The sequence below is a fragment of the Trematomus bernacchii genome, unplaced genomic scaffold, assembly GCF_902827165.1.
Source record: "Trematomus bernacchii unplaced genomic scaffold, fTreBer1.1, whole genome shotgun sequence".
In the NCBI taxonomy this organism is placed as follows: Eukaryota; Metazoa; Chordata; class Actinopteri; order Perciformes; family Nototheniidae; genus Trematomus; species Trematomus bernacchii.
The window spans coordinates 6,843,248-6,867,029 of record NW_022987973.1 but is presented as its reverse complement, the minus strand read 5'-3'; the positions used below and the strand labels follow the sequence as shown (position 1 = coordinate 6,867,029).

At 39.6% G+C, this 23,782-nt stretch overlaps 1 protein-coding gene across 3 annotated transcripts in view; it reads left to right on the top strand.

The window, feature by feature from the left end:
- furina (furin (paired basic amino acid cleaving enzyme) a) overlaps positions 1–23,782 on the top strand; it is an 83,771-nt gene that overhangs the window by 24,834 nt on the left and 35,155 nt on the right. For all 3 annotated transcript variants that reach the window (XM_034117023.1, XM_034117022.1, XM_034117024.1), the window contains exon 3: positions 19,939–20,037. In XM_034117023.1, coding sequence (XP_033972914.1) covers positions 19,939–20,037 — 99 coding nt within the window. The remainder of the gene's footprint in view (positions 1–19,938; positions 20,038–23,782) is intronic.

Sequence of the window (23,782 nt, the reverse complement as noted above, 5' to 3'; positions counted from 1 at the left end):
TCTGTTTTATTGATGTGACAGTCAGGTCTGTGCGTGTTCTTCAGATTCAATAAAATTCAGAGTGGCACACGCTCTAAATTCTAGGCTATCTAATCTATCCATGTTGCATAGGAAGTGGATTAATCATGTCTGTGTACAGTATCAGTGGTCGCCGTGCGTGCGTTCGAACGTTCATGAATATTTTATTGCTGATGTAGGCTATGCATCAATGAGTTGCAGTTTCCCCCCCCCACCTCATCAGATGTTTGTGAAATTGAATCCCTGGTGCCGGCTATTGCAAACGGAGCTCATCTTCTTTATTGTGTGTGATGATTTTGCTGACTGAATTGAATGCCTTATAGAGTCGATTTATAACCGTGGGGGGTTTGTTATCACTAGGTTGTAGGATTGGGAAACGATGCGGTATACATAACAGTTTTTTGGCTCCTGGGAGAAAGACTGCAGCAATTGTAGAAAAAAGTAACTTATTTATGGCAAGGGAAATACGGTTCATTAATATTAGAAAGGTATGGATAATTTTATAACCCAATATTTATTAGACTGACTGCTGTATGCATTTTTTTGCATATTTATATGGCTGCAACTTATAAATTCCATTATAAGATAAATTGTTAACATATTATATCGTTATATGAATTGTTACAAAATGGTTATAAATGCCCTCTATCAGTCAAGGTGACCTCATCAAAGTCATACATTTGGTGCACATAGGAAGTTGGGAAGTACCTTTTATATTTATGATTAATATTGATAGCAACAGGTACATTCATTTACATTTGTCATTTGTTTTCGAAAGCTGTACCCATTGTTTGGAAATGCTGGCGTTTGAATTCCATGAATGATGATGCATCTGTTTTTTTTTTTTTTTTTTTTTCTCTGTTTTTTTTTTGTTTTGTTTTGTTTTGTTGCCTGTCCTTGTCTGTCTACCCTTCCCCAAATGTAAAGCGTCTTTGGGTCTTAGAAAAGCGCTATATAAATAGAATTTATTATTATTATTATTATAATATACAGTACATTTTATTGTACACATGCAATGCATCTGACGTTAATATTGGCCCAGATGCCCACTGGGCTCTCACAACCTGCCATATTTAACACAGTACAGAGGAAACCAACTGCACAGGAAACACTGAAGAGGCTGTTCTGTGAGGCGTGTCCATCTGTTTGGTTGTTTCTCTGAAGGCTGCTTCAGTTCAGGGAAAGCTACCAATGTTTTGGACGGGATACTGTGGTGGCTATAGTCGGTGAGCCTCAGGGACCGGCTTTTCTCCCCAGGGCACCAGTCCAGACGTGCACTGCTGTGGCACGGTGGAGAAACTCCAGCTGAGAGTCTGGTGCCGGCGTTCATTGACGTTCCAATACGCAAAGTAAACCAGGAGAACTGCAATTATGGTGGAAAGAGCTGAGGCTTGTGCTGAGTTCAGCTCTGAGGGAGCTTTCCCAGCGAGTGGGTTCATGCGTTTAGTCCACAGAAAACCGTCAGCCTCCTACTGCTTTATAGACCTTAATAGCTGTTTATGAAAAAATCTGTCTCTACCCCCAACCCAGCCTGGAGCCTTTTATTATCCTTAATTTGGTACCAGGTTGCCTTGTTCGTCTATTTTGGGACTGTTTCCCATTTTACATGTTGTCCCAATTTACTCTCAAGGCTCAGGGTTTCTTTAGGTTACTGGAAACATTGTTTTATGTATTTCACGATTACACACAGGGAGAATGAAAGGCAACCACAGACTAATGTGTGCCTTAACAGTGCCTAATTCATTATCTACGCCTTCTGTATATCTACAAGCAGGAGAAAAGTGGAACAAATGGTTGAATATTTTGTTTTGATATTGCTGGTAGACTCTAGGAAATGATTGCGGCCGGCCTTCCTGTCATTGTTAGAGCCACCATGCAGCAGCAGTAGCAGTGGTGGTGGTGTGGTTTTGGTAGAGCGCTGAAACCAGCAGCTGTGGGACTCAGCTGGACACAGTTGTTGTGTTCAGAGCTTGAGACTGTACCGTACTATTTAAGAGAGGAATGTTCCTCTCTGTGAGTAGTGTGACCTTAAATGCCACCACAGGACACACACATGCACATACACGCATAGAGACACACACTTATCTGTAAGAGGACAAAGAACAGGAGACAACTTTGTGTTAACCTGTTAAGCCCCATAGCCCCCGCCGGGGAAACTGTGTCTCAGGGCTTCTTAACATTTAACAACCTATTAATGTTTCATACCCGCTTAACGGGAAGAAACTCAGCTAACTGACGATATGAACAATATTTAGCTAAACGAAACACAAGGGTAATACCAAGCCTCTGAATTAGCCCTGAGCGAAAAAATGCTAACGCACTTAGCACAGAACTCACGGTAGAAATACTTTATTACTTATCGGATCTGCACAAACAAGATATCAGATTAAAGCTGAGATTCCAGATTCTAGAGGTATAAGTATCATCACTGTGCGACCAAAACTCGTTGCTGTTTTCTGATCAAAAGTTGTGTCCAATGGCATTAAAACGATAAAAACGCTGCTGAAGGTTAATCTAATGTGTCTGTGTCACTTTGAAATGATTACTGATAATCCATCATAACATTTATGTCAATAAACGTACTTTTCATATAGAGCAGGGGTCTCCAACACGTAGCTCGCGGGCAGCTTTTCAGTAGCTCGCCGCTCGATTATCGATTATAGCGTAGTAACGTTGCTTCTTGATTTTTCGGCCGCGGCTGGACAATAACGTTTTTTTGTTTTTGAATGTTTTCTGTGACACGAATATCAAATTGGTCGGTGACGCAGAGATCAAGGAACAGACGTGACAGCGGCACAGAGACACAAGGATTTGTGTTTTTTTGAAAAACACTCGTTATCGTCATGTCAGGTTTTTGGTGGATTTAATCAAGTCTTGGATTGCAGAGTATGAATGTCCTCTTGCTATTTTCAGTTGATAAATACGTGTGTAACGTTTATGAAGGCAGGAGGAAAAAGCTTCCGCGATCACCGTCTCCTCTGTTCCTCCAAACCCGGCCCCCCCCCCCTGAAAATAATGAGTGACAGGCTAATAGTAACCTGATAGAAACTTTATTATTCACTTAATCACTGATTGAGATATGATGAAGCTAACTTAATCTCATACATTCATGGGATTTATGTAACAGTAAGACAGAGAATGTAAGTGTGCACCCACATGCACTATTTTAGTTTGTATGCTGTTGTAAATACTCCTGTTGTCTGCTGTGTTCAGACTTAAGTCATGTGTGTGATGCCACATTCAGGACCTTCAGTAACGGAAGACCGTTGCTAGAAGCTGCAGCCAGACTGCAGAAGCATTAGTTTTTTGTTTTTGAGGATGGAACAATTTCACACACAGATATAGGGAGGCTAGACCTATACAATTGATTTATTATGGTTTATAATTTCATGTCAAGACGAAGAAAAAGATGGCTGAACTGTTCAGTGTCAATCCTGTGGAGATGGAGGTTATACATCTCCAAAATCATGTTCAGCTTAAGTCTCAGCAAAACTCACAACATTTCTGGAGCCTTGTAGACCCAGAAAACTATAAAACATTCACCAAGCAGCACTGAACATGTCTGCTTTATTTGGCTCTACATACCTTTGTGAAGCAGCTTTTTCTGACATGAATGTCATGAAATCTAAATACAGAACAAGACTGACTGATGGACATTTAAGTGACTCTATTAGAGTGAACCTAAGTGGGTACACTCCAGCATACACCTCTATGGTGGACTCCATGCAGTGCCATTCATCTCACTGACTGTACAAAAGAGTGAATGCACTTATTTTACACATGTGCCATAAGATGCTTGTCAGGTAGTGATTAAGGACGTTTATGTGAATTTTCAGTGATGTACTTACTATGTACTATGTTAAATAATATGTGAGACATTTTCATTTTTTTGGACCTTGATGTGAAGTTAAGATCTTTGATAAGCTTTAGGTATTGCAATTTCACACGTGTACAAAAGTAGCTTAATTCAACTGATGAGGGCTATGTGAATAAATGTAAGCGATGTGATGGAAGTAGCTCTTGGCCACTTTCATTTTTTCAAAGTAGCTCTCAGATGAAGAAAGGTTGGAGACCCCTGATATAGAGTGTAAGAGAGCTTCCGGTTTTGGCATGGCATGCTGGCTGTGCATCACTCTAATTCACCAATGGTAATGTTTAGATGGATTTGAGGAACTTCCCCTCGATTCTATTGGCTCTAACGATTCAAAAGAGGTGTCAATCATCAAAATCGACCGAGGGGGGCCAGAGATATGGCAAATACACCCAAATGACCCCAGAGGCGGGTTTGTTTTCTAAACCCCTTTTTAAAAAGGTCAAATGTCACTTGTTTTGCATCAATCTTGATACAGGGTACTTATTATATGTTATAGTTTGGATTCCTAAAGCTTTTAGTCTACTATCCCACTATAATTTACATTTTCTTACTATGTTCAATCTGAATTTACTTTAAATTAAAAAAAATCTATATTGATTCTGACTTTTCTACATCCAACTCACAGGTGTATCATTGCTTTGAGAAAAAAGATTATTAATTTACCCCTTTTAGAAGGGAAGATATAGTCATTTGTTTTGGGAATGTCATTTTCGAGTCTGAGACCTGAAAAACAGGCTTGGGGCTTAACTGGTTAACATCAAGAAGGTTCGAAAGAGTGATGCGTCAGCGTACAGAGGAAACATTTGTGTTATTTAAACTTGTTTTTTAAGATACAGTACGCATTGAAAAAAACCTGTCAACTTCCTAGTAATTTATTAAATGTGAGCTTAAATTATTACAAGACTCAATCATCACAAAATGAATTATCATCTCATTTATTTGGGGAATATGTTGGGAAATACTGATGCTACCACACTCTAGGAAGTGAGAGTCATTCATGTCAAGTGTTGTGCTCTAACAGGTGAACTACAGGAGAACCAGGCAGCTGTCAATCCTTCATAGTTTCTATACGCCTACCCCTGAGAAAAGCTCTAATCAGGCAACATAAGTGAAAACAGCTGTGTGGGTGGCCCATGGGTGATGGACGGGCTTCCTGCCATAGATGCATACTGCTGCGTGCGGTTTGGTTTATAGTTATAAAGTCACCAGTTGTCATCAACACCACAATGATTGATGCAGGTATTGTGCATTAATTATATTTCCCTAATGTAATGTAGTTCATTTTGGTTATTTTGTCAGTGATGTAAAGCAATGGTGGTCACATGATCTGCTTACTTTGGACTCACACTTGCACATCAACATATATATTCATATTGAACTTTAATAATATCCGTACATGTGTAAATTCAGTCCTTCAGTGTTTTACCTAATCATATTGTCATCTTCATTTTTACTTTTTATCCTCGCGTGAACGCTTACCTGTCCTACCCTGTCTCACTCTTTTGCTGTTGCTGCTCTGACACCTGCATTTCCTACAGGGATTAATAAAGGTGTACGTTTATCTTATCTTATCTGGATAACTGTTATGGCCTTGTCTCATCACTGAATAGGAAAGAACTGCTAGGCAAAATCTGTGTTTACATCCCTGAGATGAAGCAGTGCATTGTGACGTGATGTTGCGATGTACTTGCACAGTGGGGTAGCTGAAGATTGGATACTGAGTTTTATTTGTGCGTCTCTCTTTCTTGCCATGGTGCTGTGACAATCCAAACTCTCTCTGGGAGAAATCAAATATCCAAAGGATGAAATGATAGCGCCGTAAGGTCACTGCCAGTACCCAGTCATTGTGTTGTGCTTGGCCCCGCTGTTTTCACTCTCACCTGCTGTGAGTGAGATTGAGGAGGAGATGGGTATGAGGAATAGTAGTATGACTGTGCGCTCAGACAACATGCAGCACATCCTGTTTCAGGCAGGACCCATTCATCAATACAGTGGTCTGCATTGCCATGCTGTTCAGTATCCATCTAAGCCTGTGGGCCAAACACGCAGTCTTCGTGTGGTTGACTTTTTTTTTTTAGATGTGTTCAACATAGTATCTAACAGCCAGACTGTGGTTACTTAAGAAAATAACATAAACACAGAGAAAGAGGAAGTTACCAGAAGTTTACTCGACAGTCGACAGTGTGTTGAACTCAAGTGACAAGAACATTCAGACAGTGTTGTAAATCTAAAGTGAATACACTGGTAAAAAGAACATTTGTACATTTTATTAGATCAAATGTCAAGCACATAGCAACTCCCAAACTATACAAAATAATTGTTTTTTATGAGATCATACGTTTCAAACAAACTTGCCCTTGGACTGAAATATACACCAACAAGACGGTATCACCAAACAGGCTCAGCTCAGAGTTACGCACCCACCCTGTGGTGTGACATCAGAGTTAGGGAAATGATTGAGACGGGCACTGTGGTCATAATTGCTTTCGGTAATTCATCATGCACGCACAGCCCCGTTGTGTCACCTAAACTATATCGATGTAGGACTTGATTGTGAGGATTTCTCTGCCAGGATGACATTAAGTATGCAAGGCATCACGCTGCTTTATGTCTATATGCTTTCCACTGTCTGGAAATAGCGTCTGATTGATATTATTTCTATGCTGGACCCATGCGCTGCTTTTATTTGAGAGCTACAATAGAGGCAGCCATGTCATATAAGTGTAATGTTCCTTGACAAGGCAGTGACTGCTTTTCGTTTTTATAATGTAAATGAGAGCAGAGTTGTTTTGCCCCGCACTGCTGTCTACTATGAATAATTCTGTCGTAACTGCTTTCAACATATCTTCCCACGATTGCTAAATTATTTGGTTGGAAGAACTCATTTGTTCATGCTGCCTGGGGAATAGAAATTCAGAATAATTTTGATCGACATTCCCCCACATAAATGAACACATACATTTCAGATAAGCTTTACGACGGCAGCAGAACTCGGTTTGCATGCATCTTCTACGTTGATTTGCTTTCAAAAGATTAGAGGTTTTTAGGGTAAATAAACCGTGATGACCTATTAAAAACGCCCAATCCAATTCCTCTGAAATGGAGTCACTGCTTTCCTCTAATTTCAGTTCAACTTAATTGCTGTTGATGATATTTTCACTTCGCTCCATTATTCTCAGGGCAATACCTGCATACTAACACAGCCTCGATTCAAGCTGCAAGGACAAACAGCAGCGTAGCATTAGTAGCTCAGTGCAAAGTAACAGAGCGGGGACTGGGAGCTGCAGAGCTGCCAGTTCACCTGCCGGGTACTGCCAGGGGCCCCTGAGCAAGGCACCACACCTGGATCTGCTCGGGGCGCTCCCCTGTTACAACCCATCATTCTGACATCCCTCCACATTTTTAGGAAAATAACAACAGATTTAAAAAAAATGTTTTACCCAAGGAACAAATAAAGTGCATCGCCTTATTTCTTGTTAACTCGTGACTATGTTTCACTGCTGCATCCATTTTGCAGATAGTTGCTTAAAGGTGTGGAGTAATCAAACATATTTGATTTAAATTGTGTTACCTTGAGGTCTTACAAACATGATAATGTATTTCCTTTACAAAGCAATTGTTTGCACATTTTGCATTATTCACATGCTGTCTTCCTTGCGCTTTGTTCCCACATTTTCTGTGTTTTTTAGCACACTTCTGCCACCTACGGATCAGTGAAATAGTGTGAAATGATAGGCAGGACTGTGTATCAGGTCGCTTTCATGCATGCGAGCAGACAAAACAGGCATCAACATCTAAAAAAAGAATTTCTGGAAGTTCCTGCCAGCCACTATGTGCTACGTAAGATCTGGGTGTGACATGATTTGCCTTAAGTTACTGGAAAGACATACAGGGAAATTATCTTTTACTTACAGGATGTCATTTCTTCAGATAAATACTGAAACTGTTTTCAGAAATGGTCCGTGGCTGTTTCCTGGTGCTGTTCACACTTGTGATTCAGTTAATTCATGGGACACTTTGATGTGGAGGCAGTTATCTCTACTGGGTAGCTGGAAATGGGTGTGCCTGTAATGTGTTTTTTATACACAGCTGATAATCCATTTCATGTGCCGGTCACATTGTCTAGACTTCCATCCCCTCAATAAAGGGCAAGACCGTTTTTGGGAAGTATTGTAGAAAAATATCCCAACATTTTGTACTATTGTCTTCTGTCCGTGCTTTTATATGTGACGAGTGGCAGGAAACTTTTAGGTGACATCAATTTGCTGCACATTTATCTGTGAAATTGATGTTAGGACAGATTTGAGTGGAAGAAGAAGGAACAAAGTTTTGTAGTGGCCCAACAGGCACCAGGTACTCGGGTCAAAGTCACCACAAAGTCAGGGAATGGGCAGCAAAAGGGTTTTTGTCCAAATCACGAGCTTTGCTTCAACATTATAAGCCAGAAAGCTTCAGTGTACAGTCTTTATTTTTAGCTTAGTAATGACGATGCAGATAATTAGTTGGCCAGAATGACTCTCATACATTTTTCCATAAATGCCAAGTTGAGGTGTGCCATGCATACCTTACCAAATCAGTCGTGTCTGGTTAGAGTCATGTTTTGAAAAGGCTTGCCAGTAAAGAATACAGAGCAGAAGTAAAACATTTGTTTTGGATTCCTGACGATAATTGCTTGTAAAAATAACCAATCTATATTTGATAAGGAAGAAATCTGCAGAAAGTCAACCAACTTTATTTCACGCTCTTGCCCTCTTGTAGCCCTCCTACAAAATACCACATTGTCATAACTGAACCATAACTGATCTGTGTGGAAACTGCGGTAACAAACCGTGTTGGAGGGCTTCCTCTCTCCCAGCTGTGCGGTGGATCTTGTTTTGTGATCTGTCTTTCTTTCACCCCACTTCACCTTCAGTGCAGCGAGGAGGCGCACAATGAGTGGGAGGCTTTTTGTAGAGCGAGGGGATCACAGACTGTAATGTGTGCAGCCTCGGGCGTTGGCAGCAGTAGGACGAGGTAGTGGCTCAATTTCATGCGAGCGGTGTGCAGAGGGGACATGTTGGAATAACCAAACCGGCGATGATGAGAACAAAAATATTCTAGAAACTTGACAGATTCTCTTCTCTCTCTTTACCGAACAAAAATGCAGAATAAAATACAGCAAAAATGGAAGTACATATTTTCAGATGTGAAGGTGTTTTTCATCAAAATGGAATGACCTTCATCTAGCAATATGGGACCATTATGTCCTTTTCACATTTTTTCTCAGTCATTCCCAAAATACTGCTGCCTAGACCCTTATGACAGTCCATTAGATTGAAGTGCAGAAGGGTTGGCTACCTGAATTGGGTGAAGAGACAAAAGTGTCTGTTTCTCCGTGGAGGAAGAAGACGTGATGGAAATCCTTTAGATGGAAAGTTGTTCGGAAATTAGGAATGCAGCTTCCTCAAACGGCCCCTGCGGTACTACATTGGGGTTGGAGGAGCCTGTTTAGTATTTCTGCCCAGCAGCAGAGCTCTATCAGTGCAATAGGAGTGAAGAGGGGAGATAAAATTAGATGCCAGAGTTAAATCTTATTAGCTCCTGTCCCACTGGCAATCACCTTTTGCTCCGTCTCCAGTGTGTGTGTTTGAGAGAGAGAGCAAGTAAGAGAGGGATGGAGGGGAAAGCGCAACAGGTAATTAATGAGATGTTATATTTGAAAAGAAGTCTCTCTCAGGTACCCACCATGTGTCCTTGCACCCTTCACATTTATAGCCCGAGTGCTCATTGCCAGCTTTAACGCACTGTTAACTTTTATAGAAAAAGCTTCAGAGTCAGCTGTCAACCTCATCATCAAGGACGCTCCCCGTCGACATCCCTTAAACTGGCCTCAAACACCTCCCTCTGTAACCTCTCACATGGAGAATATTTTTAAATGAAACCCAAATCAGGTGATGTGACTAAACATTTCCAGCCTAATCTTTTAATTCAGCGCTGTAATCTGTGGCTCGGGTCCTACTTTGCGACTCACCGCTGTATTAATATCACTGCTCATGCTTATTCATCAGTGCACATTAATTCTGTCCGGCGCAGGATTTTATGCTGCGTGCTTTCATGTCTACTTATATAATGACGTTTATTCCTGCACTCCTGGCATGGGTCCCCAGGGGCTGAGAAGCTGTGGAAATGCCAATGAACTCAAAGTAAATCTTTTCTGACTCTCCCATCACTGTCACGCTTTACTTTGTTCTGCGTGAAGTAGAAATAACTTAAAGGCAAACCCAGACAGTTTTTTTTCCATTTTCATTTTTCTACTAAAAGCAAACACACAAAGCAGCAGATTTAAGGAGAAACATTTATAGTATGCCCATGTTTGGTGGTTTAATTGTTTCCTCATGCACATGAACACTCTAAAACATTAAAGGGATAGTTTCACGTTCTTGGGTCATACGCTTTTTCAGTTACCATGAGGTTGCCAGGCAACAAGTGGAAACTCAGGAAGCTACTGCAGCCAGTCAAAAAAATAATCCTGCCAATGCGTTTCAACATTTTTTTTTTTCAAAAGTAAAACCAATCAGGACATAAATATTGAGCTTTAAAGGGGGTGGAAGGCAGATTTGTGATAGAGCCAGGCTAACCTTTTCCCCATGTTTTAGTCTTTGTGATAATCTAAGATAACTGGCTGCTGGATGTAGCTTCATACTCAAGTGGTGTCATCCCAAACTCAAGAATTTGATTAAGTGCTATTTTCCAATAACGATAAATGGTTCCTTAAAATAGTCCATGGTATGTTATTGTATTTATTGACTGAATAGCAGATTGGCGAACAGCACCATGTTAGTTTTGGTAACTGTTTTTTTTTTTTAAAAGCCTCGGTTAAAACTGGAATTTCCTGAAAGTATACATTTGCCAGAAAGTGGTCATAATTAACGGTGTGAAAACGAAATTAATCCAGGATTGCTAAATGCCTCCCCACTATCCCCACAAAGTCTTTTTCAACTAGATGCTGGTGATGTTTATTGTCCTGTTTTATACAGATTTAGTGCCCAGATTAGATTTTGTATTCCCCCATGGTGTCAAAAGCAATCATAGAGTTTCCACTCCCAGTGATGGTACTGCCTCCCTCGTGGTGAAAACTGCTCCCTCCCTGTCCCTCTGCAATTTCCTCCATCTTAGTTTAGCTGTCTGTCTCTCTCACACACACACACACACACACACACACACACACACACACACACACACACACACACACACACACACACACACACACACACACACACACACACACACACACACACACACACACACACACACACACACACACACACACACACACACACACACACACACACACACACACACACACACACACACACACACACACACACACACACACACACACACACACACGGGATAACTAGCAACGGATGCAGTTGACTTCGTCAACTAATGAGGATGAGCTCTTCAAGGCATCTGCATGAGAGTCGGCGTTAGGAGAGATTATCTCCAAACCGTTCATATGACTCTAACGATATGAGCGACCTTTGATTTCCAGCAGATTGATTATGAACAGTTTTTAGTCTCCGGCTGTGACAGATTTATCAGACAAGTGAGATTAGAGATTCTGTGACACACACTGATTTTACATTTATGAATGATCTTCGGAAGTCCATACATTATTAATTCAATTTCTCTTCTTTATAATGTGTTGATTTGGGAGAATATGAAAATCTAAATAGATTTGCAGATAATGTCATCTGTACTTGAACTTATCTCTGTAAGACGCAGGAGTTTCTTATAAAGTAGGGCACAGAGTCATTGCATAAGTGCGGTTATGGCTCTTTGTAGTCTTTGAAGGCTGAGATGTGTTTCCACTGCAGCTAACAGATGTATATCTACACTGCATAAATTAATACTCTTAGTTTAAATCTAAGAAAATTGATTCAAATAAATGTTTAAAAGTATAGAAGAAGATAAGATATATTTTATGAATCCCCTACTGGGAAATGTTTTCGTTGTAGCAGCATGTAAAACTAAGTATTGCACACAATTGGAAATAAAAAAAGGGTTGAAAATAAACAATTATACAATGTAAAAATCTCAAAATAGAAGAAAAAATATAAATAAGTAACACTAATCACTTCACACAGAGTTAAATTGGCCAATGATTTTATTACATTCTAATAATCATTTTGATATAGATGAGAATATCTTCATGCAGTGACATAGAGTTTGTTTTATTTATTGTTAGGTACACACATATTGCGTTGCTAAATTAAATGTTTGTGCAGGAATATTCCTACTTTATTTGAGGTTGAGAGGTGTGATTAATCAATTACCTTTTAGAACGAGAATGAGTTAGATTTTCTGTCATTCTCAGGTTATGCCTGAATACTTTTGCTACTAGAGGACATTGCATTGAATTAGTGAACAGGAACAGCAGTGGCCTGGGAGGTAATTACAGAAAAAAAAATTACCGAGTTAATAGAAATGAAAACAAACAGTTGCTTAGAGAGTGTTGAACGCAGTAACTCTACAGACCCAGACATCAGGATGCACTGACGTTTTCCTCAAAGAAAGACAAGCTAACATGGATGCTCTGTTTTTCACTTGGTGAGGAAGGGAAACATCAAGTGCTGTGGATGACTCGCATCTTGCACTTGACGTGTAAAGACTGTTCATCAAAACCTTCAGCTGACTTTCAAGATTGAGGAGTCACTTGAGGAAAAGCCCAAGTTGTTTGCACGCTTTATTTGCTTTCTTCTTTTTCAAAGGAAACTAAATTAATATGTAGGGCATCAAACTAATTCTATGAAAGCTGCAGTTACGGTTAAAACATAACTTACCTTTTTCAAAGTCACCGGCCTTAACTTCCACCAAATAGCACACGATGGCTGAGGAATTGATTCTTCCTTGAGGAATAGATATGATGTCAACCTTAATGAATGAAGTCACTGAATTGATGGCTGTCCTTCTCCCTCTCAAAGCTCTGCCTGAACACATGCAAATGGTATTTCCAATGATTTAGGGCCACAATTCATAGAAAGTCCATTATGGTTCAAGTTCATTTCCATTTCTATGATGACGACCATGTCTATTATGCAAAATGTATAATCTGCATATAGCAATTATTGTTAAAAGCCCTCATAAATATGTATTATGCATTAAAACAGTAATCATAACACATTATAAAGCATTTTTTAAATTAATAATTAGAACAAGTTTAATAAAAACCTCATGATTGCTGGATTCAGTACATTCATTTTTTATTTAACTGAATGTAAGCAACGTATACCTTTTTTTTTATAGTTTCAATCAGCTTATAATGTAGGAATTTCATTACATAATGCATAATAAATAATCCTAATGTATGACAACTATATGAGTTACAACACACTATGATCAGTGAGGTGTCAGCAATAATAAAGTACTGTGATACTTGACCGTGAATCATTATGAATAGCTTTTTACTGTTTTATTATTAATAGAAAGCATTATTTCTGACTGCTTTAACCTTTAATTATACAGTTTTATAAGCATATTATAATCATTAAACATGTGTTTATAATGCATTGTAGTAAGTGGCTCAAGTGTTACCATAAATTACACACAATCACCTTTTCATCTTTTAGTTCTGATGAAAAAAAGTTAGTGAAAGTGTTTTTCTCTTTTCCAAATGTTACCCAAGCAGTGCGACATCCTCCTCTAGCTTTAACACACCAGACTTGTACCTTTTTATAACAAAATGTTCCCTCTGATAACAGTTGGCTCTTGTTTAAAGAAGCATGTCTCTGTTCTGAGAGGTTATTCTCAAATAATAGCTCTCAGCCAGAGGTCATGCCGCCTCGGTCAGAAATCCTTTCTCTGCCCCACCCGCTGATTTTTAGCTTTGCCCGGGACAGAGCGACTGTTTGAGATGACATCTGACTCCAGCCTGAGGCTGAGGTTTATCTCTCACAGTTCGTCAGCTCTGGTCCGGCGGGGGGGAGAGTGGTTCGATGATAGGCTAGAGAGTCATGACTTTTATTTCCTTTTAACACATCAATATGTTTTTCTTTTGTCAACCGTGGACATTGAGAAGAAACATTTGAGAGTAATTAGCTGAAAGGGAAAATATCCATACCCATAACTCAATATCCATTTAGCTAATCAGGTCATTTTGTTTCTTCATAACAGTGGGAAACAAAAGAGTGATTGCATGTCTGCTTCTGAAATCTATTGACTTTTCTGTAATTGATTATGATGGTCTGTACCGACTCTGTACAACCGTAACTGCGTATGCGTGTGAAGACTTTTGGTGGTCTGACTCCCTCGCAGCACTATAAAGAACTTGCTTAGAGTTGAAGAGTTAGTCATCTGAGGGCAGCTTTCATCGACCCGTGAGCTAACTGCCCTGCAGCAGGTCTGCCATGACACCGTAAACTTTTGACACGCTAATCAGCTCTATAAGGTCGAGGTGTGCTGCAGCGGAGGAGTCATTGTACTAATGTGACACCCAAAGAGGACGGAGCATGTATTAAAATAATATTATCCCCATTTTATTACATTTACTGTAAATATAATCAGAATTTATCTTAGTCTTGGTACAACATTGACACTAACTGTGTACCCACAAGTTAATATGTAGTAAAAATGTCATGGGGTTTGCCAGCGTTGCATCACATCACAGTGGGATGTCTCTTAACAGTAAAGCTCAGACAGTGTTGCCAATGAGTAAACATCATGTTTCCCCGAAAATATGCCGGCGCCTGTTGGCAAAACACTATCAAAATCTATCTGAGCTTTATCAAATATGACTGACAGTTCAGCATCACTGCAAACATATGTATCCAACATACACAAACACATGCAGACAAGCACATCCAGCATCTCCACACTACCTCCACTATGTTGGCTCTTTTCCAATACAGGAATATAACAACCTTGAACTTGTAAGAGCCTTTGAGTTCTGGATCTAGATTTCTGCCTTGTTTTCCACTTTATTTTACCCAACACAAATTCTGTCTTAAGGTGACACTGTGAGAAACAACGTAATGTTTATGCATGTCAACAATAGACGAGTAAAGCTTTTCTTTCAAATGTACATCTGATAACCTTTAAATGCAGTTTCGCTGAATCAATGGAAGAGCTCCGCAGCACAGTGGTGAGTCGACAGAAGGAGCAAAAAGAGAAAGCACTTGTAAATCAAATATAATATTTTGCATCTGGGTGCGCTTCCCTGCTACTTTGTTGGAAAACATAGCTTGAAATGTTACACGATTTAGAAAAAACTACCTGGATGTTTTTTTGGGAAACTATTAAAGTACTCACCAGCACTTCACACACTATGGGACAAAGCATAACAATGCAGCACAACTCATGTCAGACTTTCTGAATAAGAAAATAGCATGCACCTTTTACCATCATTTAAACACTCATTCTGCTTTTCTAATTGCAATGTTTTCTATTTTGCAAAATGTTTATTGAATTTCATTACCTGAAAGTATCTAGAAACTTGAAAGAAGACTCATGAACTCGCCCACAAAGATTGGAGAGACCAGAGGAAATAAATCCTTGGACAATAGCTTAACCTTCCTGTAAAATATAGATCATAGGTCCTTTTGCACTGTGTGAGCTACAGTTTTCATGACCATGGTGACTGAGAATTTCAAAACAGTTTTCATCAGCAGAAATGAAGTAGTCCCTATTCATGAAAAACTATAGGAATCAAAGCCATTCACTTGGTTGATTAAATAGTAAAAATCAATCATCCTCAAACAGCTAAACACATGGCACAATGTCATTCTATGTAAACCGAAGTACACATTTTTTAAGCAGATTAACAAGGTTGGATACGAGTTCAAACTCTAGCAGATTTCATTTTGGTCAACTGAAGGACACAAAGGAGAGATTGTTTATCAAATATTCTTATAAAATACTTTTGTGAAAGCATATAAAGGATGCATTCAAAACCTTAGACTTTCTCTTGTATTGCCTGCTGATAGACATGTGATAATGAATGACCTTAAACATACTGAACAAGGTACTCCACTGTTATAAGGGCTTACACTGAGGCCCTCTGGCTGAATTACGGTCACGCTAATCACAAAGTCAGCTTGAAGTCATTGGGGTATTTCCCAGCCATCCTCCCAATCCAATTTAGTCCTCTTGTTTTTTTTCTCAACTTAATTTAATAGACTAATCGAACATCTTCTCAATCAAATGGCGGCGACTGCCAGGAATCATATTCTGTATTTACTGTTTAAACTCAGTGGAGGAGTGCGGCTTGTTGAGGATGCACGGTGTGTTGATAAATAAGGTAGCTTCAGTTTCACTTTTACGGCTTCATAAACATAATAATTTATTCCTAGATGATTAAAAAATGTCTGCATATGTGATCTTTAAACCCTCTGCGGTGTAAAGGCTACCGGAACTCTTGATTTAGCTTTGGTACAAACTTAAGATAGATGCCTAATAAAACCATAGGCTAATGAGTATGAAAAAACATAATGACTGCTACGGGAAGAGTAAAATAGGGGGGAAAACAATGAGAAGACGCCATGTAATGACTAAGAGTAGTTTGGCAGAAGGGCAGACCAGCTGTTCAAACACATTTTCAGGTGTGCGGGGGCAGCTCGGCCCTCCTTTACAGGAACTGCCCGGTACGTCCAGCTGCCATTGGACCGTCTGTGGTCCTGTCCTACCCATTCACCACACTGAGTAATTAGACTCCAGCCTCATTATATAAACAAGTTGCTGAACTATTTTAGGAGCCCTATCGCCTGTGCCTCCAAAAGTCTAATTTGCTCAATTCATCTCAACCCGCTGGTGCACAAACAAAATATGGTAATGCCCCACATCCCGATGCCCTTAAATCAAATGCAGTTAAACGTCAAGACTGAGGGGAAATGTGTCATGATTGATGTGCGTTGTGATTGATGTGTCTGTAGTTTAACCGCTATAATGGCCTCCTCTCAAGTGGAATTTCCAAAATGCACAGGCTTTGTTCCTGACATTCACGACTCCGTATGGAAAACCATTTCATATCAAGTTATTGCAGCCTCCAAACCTCTTTCCCACTTTGTCTCTAGACATTGTGTTGCTCTTTGTAAAACATAATTGTGTCAACAGTCACTGGAGATGAGACACCAGACTTTTTTGATAAGCGCTTTCCCACAAGGTAAATTTGGCAGGCGGGGTGTGAGCAAACAAACCAGCAGACAGTAATTTTCCGCTGTCTGTTACCGTGCATTTTAATGAGGTTGATGGATTAATGCCTCACTTCAGTAATAAGCCACACGGAGAACACCGGTTAAGCCTGTTCTGCTCTATCAGAGCCCGGCTTATCACATCAGTAATGGTCACTCAAGTCCTGATCGGTCTGTTTCCGCGTCCTTTTTCCATCTGAATGTCTTTGTCGTAAATGGCTCTCTTTTCCAGTGGAAAGCAGTTAAGCTTCACAGAAACATTGCTGTCCTCAGATTAAATGGTCCAAAACAAAAGCTCTTAACTGTTGTTGCTGATTTCCATGTGATTAAGCTCTCGGGGAAAACATTAAGCAGAACTAAAATGCACTTCATGATGTTCAGTGAGGGTAGTATGTGTGATCGCATATGTTTGACACGGTTGAGCCGTTTAATGTGGGTGACCTTTGTCCCTGTATGTGTATATCTGTCCATCTATACATATGTGAACGTTTTGTCTATTTGGGAACAAGTCTATGTCCAATGGGTAGCTGGTGTCTTGACTTGTGTCTGTAGGGAGGTTGTCGTAATTGTTGCGAGTATCCATGTTACTTTTTATATTTTAATATCCGCTGTGGCAAATGTAGATGTGTAGAATCAAACTGTCCTTGTAATTTAATTTACAAAGTCATTATTCACTTTTAGACAAACTTCAAGTACTTTGCATTGTCATACACATTTTATAAATAATCCAGTGTTACTTTTGACAACCACTGATTTTTGTGAGCTTCCTACACTTTTTACAGTGCCTTATTTTAAAGCAAAGTACCAAAAGTTCAATAAAAACGTAGCATGTGTTGCTGCCTGCTTTGGACACATTTGGGCTGATGCTCTCTGGTGGATATCAGCATGTCATTTATAACAAATACTACTTGTCTATGATTTAAATCTTACACCAAAACACCTGCAACCTTATTCCGTCTATGAAACACATTGTGTGGCCCTCTGCCCTGGAAAACTGGTATAATGTTGTTTATGGAATCATGTGTCCAATAAAAAAACCCTCAAAAGAACCGTATAACACGATGCATCACGAATGCCTGCTTTATACTGTGGTAAATCTTAGAAATCATTGACTGACCGGATGAATAGAACATCAATGCTTTGTTTTCGGGTATACCTGTTCACTGGTTTTAGAGTTTCTTAATGGACCCTGCCACACTCTCCACCCAAGTCTTTGATCAGTGTCCACCTCCCAGCCTCTTATCTGGAATAACACAATAGGCCCACTGCCTGCTCTTATTCTTCTCTTCTCTGGCTCAGCTAATGCTTTTTGGAAATCCCGTTTATCCTCTTTTTATATCCCCCACACACACACACACACACACACACACACACACACACACACACACACACACACACACACACACACACACACACACACACACACGCGCTCGTGGTTCCTCTTCTGAGTTGAATATCACTGTAAAGAGTGTCTTCACTCTCCGTTATTGCCTCCCTATTGTCCACTGGCTTTGTGTGCAGAGGCGTTTTGCGTCAGCCCGGCTGGAATCGCCCTGTTTACTGTGATTAAATGGGAGCAGAGGATGTTGGGGGAATGAACCGTGAATCTTTTAAAAGTGATGGAATGCAGTACACACTCTAGAGTACCTTTGCTCTACAAAAAACCTTCGCTCTGACACCAAACATCCCAGTCCGTGGACAAAGTATGTTTGGATTGGTCTCCTTGTATGTTTATGCTGTCCATGACTATGTTTGCCTCACATATAAACTCTGTGTGTTGTGGTAATGTTGTTTATGACTCTCAGTCTAACAGCAGTTCCCCCATTCTGTCATTAGTGAAATCGAAAATATGCAATTCAAAGCTCCATACGAGCTGATAACACCACCTGAGTACCTCCATTGAAGTTTAATTGGTCAGCAGCTGCTACACAGTATTTAACTATTTATTTCCCTTAGTCTAGATTAAGATTGGAACCAACATTGTTTCCCCATTATATATTAATCTATCCATTTATAGTCTGTAACAAGCACATGGTTTATTCAATAGATATCAAATATAAAACTCTGTTGTCAATTAATATGCTATTTTCCAGCACTCGTGTAGATTAACCATCAAGTTGCTCAGCTGTGATGTTGTGAACTTTTCTGTGCTCAGAAAACATACTGTATTCTTTGAGGTAAAGTGTGTCACTGCTCACAGCTGTTAATGACCTTCATTACACCTTAGTAATAACTGGACTGGGCACAGAGGATTATGGTCCAGGTTTCCCACAGGGGGAAACACGTCAGTCGGTGTGATGGTACCGGGAGCTGGAGAGGGCTATTGGGAATAAAAATGGAAATAGGCTTCTCTGATTGTGAGCACACCCTTCTACCGGCTAATGCAGCCCATTAGCTACACTTGGCACCGTAAAATGGAGAGAAAAACCTCACAGCTCCTGATTAAACATGTGCTGTAGAGAAAAAACAGCAATCCGGATATCAAGGTTTTAACAACATTATGTTTTCTAAAATCTTTGATGCTGCTTTAAGTGGGTCTATGCTATAATACAACCATAAATAATGCATTCACTGTAAGAATCTATGAATTATTACTTGATTTCATCCAGGCATGTCAATTGGCCTAACTTTACTGTGTAACGATTTTGAAGGTCAGATGTGTACATAATCATTTTGGTTCTTTGTCTCTATTGCATATTGAGCAGAGTATCCAAACTCAATACCACTTCACTCATTTATATTAACATGGCAGAGAATACCCCGAGCAGATTCATGTCATACTTCATTCAAGCTTTTATCAGATCTAGAGCCGTCATCAGATTACAGATTAAAATGTCCTTGTGTTGTGTGATCACTGATCATATCTCTTTGTCTTTTCAGGTATTTGGTGATTATTATCACTTCCGGCATCGCACGGTGGTGAAGAGATCCTTGTCTGATCACAGAGGGACACAAGTCCGTCTCGAAAGAGATCCCAAGGTAAGACGTTTATTTCAGGAGCTACGAGCGTTGGACTGTGAGTTCAGGGATGTTGATCAGGTTCATGTTTGATTGGGAGTATGAACATTTGGATGTATATTGTAAAGTTCTAGAGATATTCAAATGTTCATCATATTATTATCACAATTAAAATGCAAGGTCACATTAATGTGGCAAATGCAAACACCTGTACTGTAGTGTGTTGTGTGAGGCAGCTTGAAACTTGATATTTGATGACTGTTTTTGTAAAAATAGTAAAAGATTAATCTTATTAAAAAAGAATTGCAATATATTAGCCAAGCAGAGTACTTTCAGCTGATGGGGCTTTACTACGTGTTTTGTTTTTCTGCTTGACTTTGAATTATTTAGGATTATTAAGAAACCCCAAATGTACAACAATGTGATCCATAAATTATCCATAAACCAATTTCCATAACATCTTCTGCTTAACTCATTATATTAATATTCAATGTTATAGCCATGTTTTTACCCAACACTGTTATTGAGTATCAAGCCAGATCTTCTTTATTGGAAAACAATATCTGTTTTTTTTAATGATATATGATCTCAGAAATCTGCTGCAGCTAAGATTAAACTTTTCCTTTTCCTCTCTGATTCGATGCTTATTATTCAGTCAGTCCACCCAATGATCAGTTCCAGGTCTTGTGTGTGTAGGATCAGAAGCAAAGAGAAAAGAGGAAGCAAATAATACAGTAAGATAAAAGCCACTGGGCAAAGGAACAAACCAATAGCCCCCATTTGTCACCTCTGTGTAACGTCTGTCTCAGACCAGGTGCCTCGTGCTCGGAGGTCACATGATGCTCCCCAGATACAGATATTTCCTCCTCTGACTGATCCAAATTGAAATTTCACATTTCTGTAGTTTTTTGCTGTTTTTGAAAGAGTTTGAAGTTAGTTTGAAAATGAGACCGTGTCCTACCCCATTGGGAAGGACAAAAGGGACAAGTGTGAAATTAACATTTGTAGCTGTGGGAATACAAGGGAGTGTGCGCCGGTAAAAGAAGAAGTAGAAGCTTTAAAAAGAAAATCTTCTATCCGCCTCTAACCTTTGAAAGTACTAAATATAAACCTCAGCAAGGGTTTTTTTAAAGGCCTTTTACCATCTACTTAACTAACTACTAAACGCTAAAAACTTACAGCATTAAAGCAAATGAACCTGAAGCAACAACATCAAGTGCTAAGCAAAAAACATATGCAACTCCTTTCTGGTGAACACATTTAAAACCATGACACTGTTTCCATATCACAGTTTCACTTCACTGGTTTCATATTTAGGTTTGCGTAATGTCCTTCAGTGTTTCAGTAGTATCTGTGGACAGGGGAGTGTTAGTTTAATGGTGTTATGACAGGCTGGCTTGGTTTCAGACAGCCTCTCTGCATCCTCAGCAAACTTTACATTTTAGATTCAGTCTACAGCAGCACTTCAAAGCAGCTGTGTAATGATAAATGTCGCTGAAAAAAGACAAAACTGTCATTTTTCAGATAAACCCAGAGCAGCCTTTCTTGCATCGCTTGCTGAACCTCGTTGTCGATCTAAAAAATATTAATTGGAGCTGCCGGATGGTACTTTTTTGTTTGTGCTCCTGTGTGGTTCATCACCGGCTGAGAACGTTTAAAGTGTTAGAGTGCAGAAGGGCGCATTAGACATCTGGTGCACCCAGAGCACAATGGGTTACAATGAACACTGAGTCTGAAATGTCTCAGGCTTTATATAGCCAATCGTGATCAACTCCAATGCTGATCCAGCCGAGCGGCTCAGACTCCTCCGCTCCACTCCTCATTTGGTTCTTTGTTTACTCGCTGATTGGAGTTTATTTTGCGTTGTGTGCTCTTCTTCTCCTAATGATGAAGCTTGAAAATGTTGAAAACATTTTTCACCCCGTTTCCCATATCCCTGCCTTTCAATGGCCCGTCTCTTCTTCTTTCTGTCTCTTCTTCTTTCTCTCTCTTCTTCTTTCTCTCTCTTCTTCTTTCTCTCTCTTCTTCTTTCTGTCTCTTCTTCTTTCTCTCTCTTCTTCTTTCTGTCGCTTTTTCTTTGGAAATGATATGAACATTATGAACTGAATTGTGTCCACTTTATTTGAGTGATGGTTATTAAAGGTCACATACTATGCAAAATCCACTTGTTCATGTCTTTTATACATAAACATGTGTCCCCTCTGTGTAAAGAGACTCTGAAAGTTTCAGGAAAAAAGATTCTCTCACTTTTTGTCCTGATCCATTTATATAAAAACCTGTCTGAAAATGAGCTGATCAGATTTAGGCCCCTTTATGATGTCACAACGATGTTTTGGCTTGTGTAACCATTAGCCAATAGCCAACCAGGGTAACCCCCCCCCCCCCCCCCCACCTTATCACCTGAATCTCCTCCTAGAGCACCATTGTGTTCTTTTTAACCAAATATCTCTCAGAGGGGCGTGGGGAGTGGCTCCTTATTTTCATCTAAAGTAACAGACAGAGAATCAGCGCTTTTGAAACAGGGCTGAAACAGAGGGGATTATGGGATGCTACAATGATCTGTTTGGTGTTTCGAGCCAAACACTTCAGAGACATGTTTTGTATATATCTGAGACCTATAATATATTGATGAAAAACAGTATAATAGGGGACCTTTAAGTTAAAACTTCAAATGAAAATATACAAGTGCAGAAGCTTCATGCACCACACAAATTCCACTGCCATACACAAATCTAATGAAACCTGCCTTAGGGTAACACTGGCCATGCAGTCATGCTGTGCAGCGACACATCACAGGTGCACCCTGGGAATAGAGCAGCTTCTGCTGGGTTTGTTTTCGTCCGTGTTAGAATTGGTCCACCTCCCTCTTTGGGATTTCCTTGAACAGTCGACTCCATTTCCTGTTGTTGAATTCCTTTTTTTCCCCAGCACCTCGGAGAGAGTGGAGCGTTAGAGTTCCAGGTCCTCCGGTCTGTGCAGGAGGGGTCAGCCCCCGCAGGAATTTCAAAGATTGTTTTATCTATTTGTCTGTTTATCTGATGCAGGGAGCTCGGCAAATGCTGCAATAGCTTGCAATTCCTTTTACCAAATCCCCTAATACTTAATGAACACTCTAAAAGAATCCTTACATTTGTGAAAATACAGTATGCTGCTGTAAAATCTGAGCAATTAATTCATAAATTAAATATGTATAAATGTGATTAGCATGTGCATCAGCTGCACAGTTTTTCTAAAAAGGAAAAGCCTTGAACAAATATTTCTAATGGGAGAAATTTTGAATTCAAATGAGACCGTCCCGCAGCTTAAAACAGTTTGAGCTGAAGCCTGAACAAAAGGTGCAGTAAAGTCTCTTTGAAGAGTGTCTAATTATTGACAAAAGCACATGGACTTGTGCCAGATCTCATAGACTAACAGAGCCTGTTAATGGGCTCTATTGAAGATTTAAAGCTGCGGTCTATCTGCTACCTCCATGCCCTCTACTGATTTCTGTTTTATTCTGTCAATACTTTGTTGTTGTTTGGGGCTTTGCTGTTTTGTTTGGTCTTTTCTTCACTTCTTTTCAACTAACCAGACGTAGCAAAGAAAAGTAGGCTCAGAAATGTTGAAAGTAACCATTTAACTATCGCTCTGATGCCAGTGTAATAACTGTAACAATATAGTGGGGATTTCAGCATATTGAGATTTAGGATACATATAATTGACACATTAGGCATTGATCTATATTATAATTGGTATTTTGTTCCTTCATTGTAATGATTATTTATGT